Source organism: Phytophthora parasitica (assembly GCF_000247585.1).
Source record: "Phytophthora parasitica INRA-310 unplaced genomic scaffold supercont2.5, whole genome shotgun sequence".
NCBI classification, from domain to species: Eukaryota; Oomycota; class Peronosporomycetes; order Peronosporales; family Peronosporaceae; genus Phytophthora; species Phytophthora nicotianae.
The window spans coordinates 938,476-947,041 of record NW_008648991.1 but is presented as its reverse complement, the minus strand read 5'-3'; the positions used below and the strand labels follow the sequence as shown (position 1 = coordinate 947,041).

The 8,566-nt window shown below is 53.7% G+C and overlaps 3 protein-coding genes across 3 annotated transcripts; all 3 read left to right on the top strand.

Moving 5' to 3' along the window:
• The first annotated feature begins 3,798 nt into the window (after positions 1-3,798).
• On the top strand, positions 3,799-4,129 carry PPTG_21439 (hypothetical protein). The gene has a single exon (XM_008897449.1). The coding sequence runs from the start codon at positions 4,018-4,020 to the stop codon at positions 4,114-4,116; it is 99 nt and encodes a 32-aa protein (XP_008895697.1). The 5' UTR covers positions 3,799-4,017; the 3' UTR covers positions 4,117-4,129.
• A 58-nt stretch (positions 4,130-4,187) lies between these two features.
• On the top strand, positions 4,188-4,794 carry PPTG_21438 (hypothetical protein; the record flags this gene model as incomplete). Its single annotated transcript, XM_008897448.1, has 1 exon — positions 4,188-4,794. The coding sequence occupies one exon, from the start codon at positions 4,188-4,190 to the stop codon at positions 4,647-4,649; it is 462 nt and encodes a 153-aa protein (XP_008895696.1). The 3' UTR covers positions 4,650-4,794.
• A 1,573-nt stretch (positions 4,795-6,367) lies between these two features.
• On the top strand, positions 6,368-7,731 carry PPTG_21437 (hypothetical protein; the record flags this gene model as incomplete). The annotated part of the gene is made up of 2 exons (XM_008897447.1): positions 6,368-6,417; positions 6,480-7,731. The coding sequence occupies 2 exons, from the start codon at positions 6,368-6,370 to the stop codon at positions 7,729-7,731; spliced, it is 1,302 nt and encodes a 433-aa protein (XP_008895695.1).
• Between the last annotated feature and the right edge of the window lie 835 nt (positions 7,732-8,566).

Below are 8,566 nucleotides of genomic sequence, written 5' to 3'. Positions count from 1 at the left end.
ACGAACAAAAGCTTTTAAATCTTCTTTCGTACAGGGAGGAGCCTTATTAGTTAGTCCACCATTTTCACGTTTTAAGCAGTGCTTATCTAGCGTTTTACCTTGCTTTAACAATATCAATTCAGTAGCCACACGTAAGTGCGGGTACGAGTCGAATAGCCAAAGTTTTACATTCCTATAGTACGAAGACTCAGTGTTGCGTGCTAGTTTACCGGTCTTATCTTCATTTGTAGCAAGATAATAGCCGAATCGATCCATTGCTGCGGCAAGACGTTTGGCAGAATCGTCTTTGAGAATGCTAGCGTGGACAAATTCCATACTAACACCCTCAAGCTCCAGCATTAGCTTGAACGCGCTGATAGCGGTGGCGCGTGCCTTTTGCGTGTTTGTTGGTACAAAAGCTGATAGGCTCATGTGCGTGTCTTTTACCTTTTTGAAAAGTGGTCAACGAATGGCTGTCCACCAACGTCCTTTTTACCTGTCCTACTTCAGGATTAGGCCTAGTTGTAAGAACCGTTTGAATATATTCAGAACATTTTTTTGACTTCATGTTTGTATCGAGAAATACATATTTTGGCTGAGCTTTTGACAAATATTTGTCGGAAAGCGTCGGAAGCTGTACACCTAGCCCTAAACAAAATCATTGGCTGAAACTCAGGAGAGACACGATATGATAGGCTAATATTTGCAATTGAGTAGCAACGGAGCAAATCTGTAGAACTATCTGTCGGAAAAATCACTATATTTATCCATATCGAAGCCAAGTGTGCCATATCACTCGATTCGCAAGCCGCCACGTCGGAAAAAACTTGGTAAATTGTTGGGCGTCAGCTACGGTTGAGTCAAACTGCTGTCGCCGTGGTTGATCATGGCAATGATCTCGACGAGTAGCGCCTCGCAACCTCCGTGGATGTGACTGGATTAAGACACGCCGACGCTGCACGCGTCGGCACGAAGGCATTGAACCCCGACACGGACTCGACAAAAGCTACTTGGACAAACTCGATTCCTGTTTACGGTCGCTAGCTGGGCGCTCGTGGACTTTACATTTACGGCGCTGCTCAGGAGGCAGCGCTGGCTACATAAGAGGAGGCTAGGAGAGGACAAAGAGGTCGGTTAGTTAGTCTCTAGTTAATTCTCATTAATCAACTTGCCTTGCAAGCAACACCCCGGGTTCTCACGACAAAGTTAACTTTGTGCTTTTCTTGAAGGCGCTTTTTGGTTTTTCGACCCTCCATCACGCGTCGTCGGTTGGAGGTTGCACGAAGGTTGCACGTAGCAATTTTCTGTTAAGTTCGCACCGACGTTCGGACTAAGTTCGTAGTATACCTAAGTCTGGTATACTCAAGTCAAGTCAAGACATCAAGATGGTCTACACAGTCGAGGCTGATGGCGACGTGGTCATGGAGAGCACGGTGCCTCAACCTATCTACGAGGTCGTGCGCCCACCAGAGCTGGCAAGCTGGGAGCAGTCTGCGTTGATTGTGTGGTACGGGAACACTACTTGGGCAAGATTCGTCGGCGGTGTGCTGTGACTGGTGAGCGGTTCGAAGCCGTGGTGTCTACGGTGAAGGGTGTCAAGCCCGAGGTCATGAAGATTATCGCCGCGTACGTGCTGAAGCGACCGGCTGAGGTGATTTTGGACAACGATGTCCTGCAGCTGGTCCATGGCAGGTGCAACAGCCTCAAGAATGCCTATGTGCCTGATGTTAAGTCTCTGTTCAAGAAAAACCTACGCATGGATCTATCAATCGATGACTGTGATGCCAGAATCTGTCGGTACTTTCAAGACTTTGTGAAGGTTGTGGAGGATAATGGTCTACAGCAACTGATCGGCAAGACCGACACGTCTCTTCCTGGCTACAGGGACAGGATGAAGGCGCGGTGCAAGCTCCTGATGGATAATTTGCAGCGAGCTGTTCTACGAGAGCAGATAGAGCGTCTGGTTGATTTGGATCGACGTGATTGCCGTACAGATGACGTCGCAGTTTTCGACCTAATCCTAGAGCACGCCAAGGCACAGCACCGGTACCATCGGCTGAACAAAGAAAGTGCCCCCGCTGTTGCCACCTCCCGTTCTGCTAAGAACCAAGTAAGCCAGTCGCAGAAGCAGCCAGCTACGACGACGGGTCGTGGCACAAAGCCAGGTGCTCTGACAGGGACGCGTCCGGCGAAGACTGCCAAGCCTCCTGTAGATGGCTGTCTGGTGTGCGGTGGTGCCCACTGGCTGAAGGAGTGTCCTACGGCTACAGAAGAGCAGCGAAGGGAGGCTCTGGATAAGTTCCGGACGGCCAAAGAACAGCGCGTTCGATCTAAGGCAGCGAAAGGAACGGGTTCCTTGAAAACTGTGAGAATTAATAATCTCGTGGTAGTGGTGTACCTCCCTGACAGTGGAGCTGACCGCAGTATCATCCCAAGTGGTGTGGTGGAGACTCTACGGACCGTTCAGCCAGATTTAGATGTTTAGCGACTCCACAATCCGGTTCCGGTGACGTTGGCCGACGGTCAGGCCATGTCCTGCGTAGAAGAGGTCAAGGTGGACCTCGCCCTTACGACTACGGCTGAGTTGGTTCAAGTGCGCGACGTGAGGTGTCTGGTCCTGCAGAGTGATGAGGACGAGCTCCTCTTGGCAAAAACACGCTACATGGTCTAGGGATTGACGTTGACGCGATGCTAGCACAGCTCGCTAGCGACGGTCCTCTCTCTCTAGAGGATGACGAATTTTCTTTGAGTGATGCAATCCCGACGTCTATGGGGCCTGGCATGCAGATCACGTGTCTGGAGGATCTAATGAACAAGGCCCTACTGAATGGAATGGATATGCAGTATGCAGAGGTCATGCGTCAAGTGGGCTCCGAAGGTGATGTATGGGCGGACGAGGTTGGATTCGGGCCGCCGGCGGCGGTGGAACCGATCCGCGTGACGATTCAGGAGGGAGCGACACCCTTCCGGTGTAAGCAGAGGAAGTACGCGCCTCTCCACAGTCAGTTCCTTCGCGAAACGGTGCAGCAACTACTGGATCGTGGTCAAGTTCGCAGGAACAACAGCTCCCGCTGGGCCTCAGCGGCGGTTCCTGTACGCAAGCCTGGTACTAAGGACAAGTACAGGTTGACTATCGATTATCGGCCGGTAAACGCCAGAACAGTCCCGATTGCAGGTACTATGCCGAATGGGAACAAGGTACTGGACAGTATCACCCGCAAGGAGGCGTTTGCGTCGTTCGACATGAAGGATGGCTTTTGGCAGCTGCCTTTGGACGAGGATATCCAGGCGATCACGTCTTTCATGACGGACGACGGTGTTTCAACTCCCACTCGAGTTGTCCAGGGTACCGTCGACTCTGCACTGCATTTTCAAGGAACGATGCAGACTGCTCTTGCTGAGCTCATTCCCCGCAATGGCATGGTTTGGATTGACGATGTTATACTATTTGCGGATACGATGGACGAGTTTCTCAAGGTCTTGCTGCGATTCTTCGAGCTGCTTGTTGAGCATAACCTGAAACTCAACCTCCCGAAGACCTCCCTCTATAAGACCTCGATCATTTGGTGTGGACGCCTCATTTCTGGCGAGGGAGTCCGTCACGACCCCGAAATAGTGCGTGCCCTTTCAAATCTACCACTTCCTAGCGCGGTGGCCGAGCTCCAGTATTTTGTGTGCGCGTCGAACAGGTTGCATGGCTCGCTGGTGGACTATGCGCGTATGGTGGCTCCGTTGCAGGTGAAGCTGGATGCGGAACGCAAACGCATTGGTCGTCGCCGCCGAAACGCTCTTAACGCTGGCGTGGACCAGTGACGAGGAAGCGACATACCATAGCGTCCTCCAGCTCATCAGTGCTGCAGCTCTGCGTGTGTCTCCAAGTGACGAGGATGAGATCTGCGTCTTCACTGATGCGAGCTTGGATGGGTACAGTATCGTGGTGACGATGGTACAGACTTGGGACAGCTCGCTCCCGGTCGACAAGCAAGCCCACCAACTGGTAGTGTGCAAGGGTGGATCTTTCAAGGATCACCAACGTGGATGGTCGATAGTGGAAAAGGAGGCTTACCCAATTATCCAAGCTTGCTCGGAACTCGACTATATCCTTCTCCGCCGCAAAAGATTCAAGCTTTTTTGTGACCATCCCAACCTAATCCGCACCACGTGAGGAGCTCAAGCGTCACATTCGAGACCGACTGCAGCGTTGGGCCATGCGCCTCTGCGGTCTGATCTACTCTATCGAGCACATTCCAGGCGAACCGAATGTCTGGGCTGACATCGTGTCTCGTTGGCGCTTTCCCGAACCCGTATGTGCCGCCGTTGTTCGCATTCGACGTGGAACAGCTCGTCCTGTTGAGAATCTCTCGCCACTTCGCCCCCTCGAGGACGCGGGTTTTGTTTTTCCTTCCGTTGAGGACATTGGAGATGCCCAAGAGCTTGCTCGCAATGAGCGTGGACGGCTAACGGTCGAGCTTGAGGAGGTGGATTGTGTGGTGTGTACTAGTGGTCGCCCCTGCATCCCAACTACTGCCACTGACCTGCTTGCCCGCCTGTTCGTCGTGGCACACTGCGGTGCCCATGGTCATCGAGGAGTAGTGCCAATGAAGACTGCTCTTGCTGAACGATTCTACATATTAAAGCTGCACGAGAAAGTGGCCAAGTTTGTGCGCTAATGTCTGTTGTACAAACATATCAAGGGATCAAGATTGATTCAGCGCCCGTATGGACCTACTTTTACCGCTAGCCGACGCAATGAAGGACTTCACTGGGATTTCACCAATTTAGTTGACGGATTTGACGGTAGTTGCTATCTTCTGGTGCTAAAGAACTCCCGCACGCACTATTGTGAGTTGTTTCCGTGCAGCACACCTACAGCGTACACTGCAGCAGAAGGTCTCCTGGCATGGTACAAGCGGTACGGCTGCCCGAGATTCTGCTATCTGACCAGGGCTCGCACTTTCGTAACGAATTGGTGGACCACCTGTGTGCGCGGTTGAAGATCGAGCGCAAGTTCTCCCCACTATATAGTCCGTGGATTAATGGGACCATTGACCGCTTGAATAAGGACATCCTTCAGGTTTTCCGTGCGCTACTTCTGGAGTACAAGCTGGATTTCCACGAGTGGTCATACCTACTTGTCATTGTCCAAGCCAATCTGAATCACACTGCAGTCAGATCACTTGGAGGTTACTCGCCTATGGAGTTGTTTACTGGGCTTACTCCACCTTCTGCTCTGGATGTCGTCGTACGTGGACCTGGCAGCGACGAGGAATTGCTGGAGATCACGCCGGATGCAGTGGAAGAGCATTTGGAGCGACTTCGTAGACGATCTTCATAAGGAAGTTGTGGACGTTAAGGAACGTCGACGTCTACAAGCGATGGCAGCCAAGTACGGCGTCGCAGCAAATTTCGACGTCGGAGACTTCGTTCTCTGGTCGCGAATCGACCAGCGACTACCCAACAACAAATTACTTGGGCAGTGGGTTGGCCCAATCCAAGTGGTAGCAGCACGGTCACACTCTTTCGAGATTCGACACCTCGTTACTGGAGCTGAGTATGAAGCCCATGCACCGGCAACCTTCCAGCGACTAATGAATGGTGTACTGCGAGGCCTGACGTGGATGAAGTGCTTGGTATACTTAGACGACATCGTGGTATTTACGAAGGGCGGCGTGGAGCAACACGTAGTCGAAGTGGCGAATGTGCTGGAGCGGCTGGCCAGTGCACGTCTTAGCCTAAAACTCAAGAAGTGCAGCTTCGTGTCCGAGTCGATGGAGTACCTGGGACACACGCTGAGTGCAGCCGACGGAGAGACTTGTGAAGGCGGTGACTGACTTCCCGAGGCCGGTTGATGCTACGGAGGTGAAGCGGTTTGTCCACCTGGCGGGCTACTATCGGAAATTTGTTGCGGGTTTTGGATCGATTGCTGAGCCCATGACGCGCTTATTGAAAAAGGATTGTCCGTTGCAATGGACGGAGGATCAGGAGCAGGCTTTCGGACGGATAAAATCGCTACTAACTAAGCGACCCCTGCTGCGGTACCCCGACTTTGGAAGGGCGTTTCGACTCGTGACGGACGCTAGCAAGACAGGACTCGGTCCCTGCCTCATGCAAGACTTCGGACGTGTGTGGCAGCCAGTTGCGTACGCTTCAAAAGTGAATAGCAGTGCAGAATCAAACTACTCGATTACCGAGCTTGAATGCTTGGCGGTGGTCTGGTCAGTAAAGCTTTTCAGGCCGTTCCTGTACGATAGAACTTTTAGCATTATCACCGACCACGCAGCATTGAAGTGGTTGATGACGAGACCGAATTTGGCGGGATGGCTCCATCGCTGGTCACTAACACTACAAGAATATGATTTTAGTATTGAATATCGTCCTGGGTCGACGAATGTTGTGGCGGACGCCTTATCGCGAGCTCCGGCAGCTATACGAGCGGTGGTATGATTAATAGAAGACCTGGTAGGGTCACGCGCAGGAGGTGATGACGTAAGGGCGAACAGCGCGGCGTTCATAACGTTGGCGGCGACCGAGAAGGCGAATGTGGCAGCCGAGGCGGTTAGTACTATAATGAGATCACCTAACGGTACGGCACTGGCTATTACGATGGATACGGCGTTGGGTACGAACGCGATAGCTGCAAATATGCGAACGACGGCTGCGAGAACCTCAGGCAATATGGCAGCGACGGACAACGCGGCAACGGCGAAACCGGCGACGACTACGTTGACGAACGCGACTACGACGACAAACGACGCAGCGGATGATGCGGTAGGAACGAGCAACTCGGGGGTGTTGGCGGCGAGTGTGAGAACGGTGGTGGCGGCACCGGAAGCAGCGGTAGAAGCGAGTGACTCAACGGCGGCGGCCGACATGACGTTGCCTGACGTTCCGGTAACAACGGCAGAAGCGGTGACGGCAGCTGAGACGGCAGCAGCTACGACGGACACGATAATGGAGGATACGCGGTTGGCGACGGCAGCAGTTCCACACGACACTGCAGCACGGCGAAACCTCATGACAAAGGTAGCGACGGTGATAGCCGACGATACAGTAGTGACGGCTGATGATGTAGCGATGGCAAAGGATGCATCGGTGAGTGTGGATCGCTCGACGATTCCAGGGACGACAGGTATAACGACAACGCCGAGTACTACTACGACGACGGTGACTACTACGACACCAACGACGATAGCGGTGGCATTGACGGACTCTACGGGTACGACTAGTACACTGGGCGGCGTAACGGCCGAGACGGGCAGAACGACGCACCAGACGCGAAAAAGACGCGAGAGGCGCCCACGAACAACGCCGCCATCATCCCCACTACGTAGTGCGCGTATTCGAGAGCAAGGACAGAAGCATGTGCACTTCATGGATGAGCAGTCGCCTGTGGACGCGGAAGCAACGCCAGCGGACGACAGCGATCCGACGGACAGTGTCATGCCGACATCGTCGACAACGAAACGAGCGAGCCTCGGCAAAGGTCCTGTGATGCAGAGCACCACGGCAGACGCTGAGATGACGAGTGGTGGTCTAGCGACTACGACAGACATCATTGTGACGACACGAGCGGCTAACAGTACAACAGCAGCTCGGGCGACGGTACCAGCAGCGACGATGAAGGGACCGACACAGGAGGCAACAGTAACGGTAAACGCAGCACCACCAGCGGAACGGACAAGTTTCGGCACAAGGCTGACAGCACGAGACGCAGCAGACACAAGGACGGCGGGCGACGAATCGGTACTGTGACGGCAGACATTGCACCTGTACAACCTGCCGACGACCAAGCAACGATGATGACGACGACAACGGCTCGAACAGCACGAAGGGTGACAGTGCGAGAACCCGAAGTTCGTTCACAAACACAGGCGACGAACAGCGGCGTTGGGATTAGCGAAGTGGATGGCATAACGGTCCCAGAAGATGCGACGACACCGACCGCGCGAGTGCTGACGAGACCGCCGATGACTACGACGACGAACACTAGTCGACGAACAGACGCGAACACGGCCCCAGTAATGATACCGACTGCAGTGACTACGGACGAACTGGAAGGCGAGAACGACGTGCCGACGGACGGGACGCTCCAGTTGAGCGATGAGGAGATTATTGCCGCCCAGAGCGCGAGCAAGTTCGTGAAAAGAGTACTAGACGAAGGCACCTATCGCGGCATGCAGGTGAAGGTGAAGTTCGGATTGGCGGTAATCAATACGAAAATTGGATGGCGGGTTCTACTACCACCGACGATGTGGGCCCCGGTGTTCAAAGAGATGCGTGGTTCCATTTGGTCTGGCCACCTACGAGGACCACACACCTACGGACGGGTAGCGCACCTGTACTGGTGGCCTAAATTACAGCGCGAAGTGAACCGATGGGTACGTGGTTGTCCAGAGTGCGGACGTAGAAAGGCACAACCGCGAGAGGTCATCCCACCCCTGCGCAGTATACGAGGGGGCGATGTTGGCGATCGCTGGGCATTCGACGTTGCTGGGCCTTTCCCTGTGGCAAATGGCGGTGAACGATACGTAGTGGCAGCTTTGGAATATGCTACGCGTTACGCCGTGGCGTGCTGTGTAGGCCAACA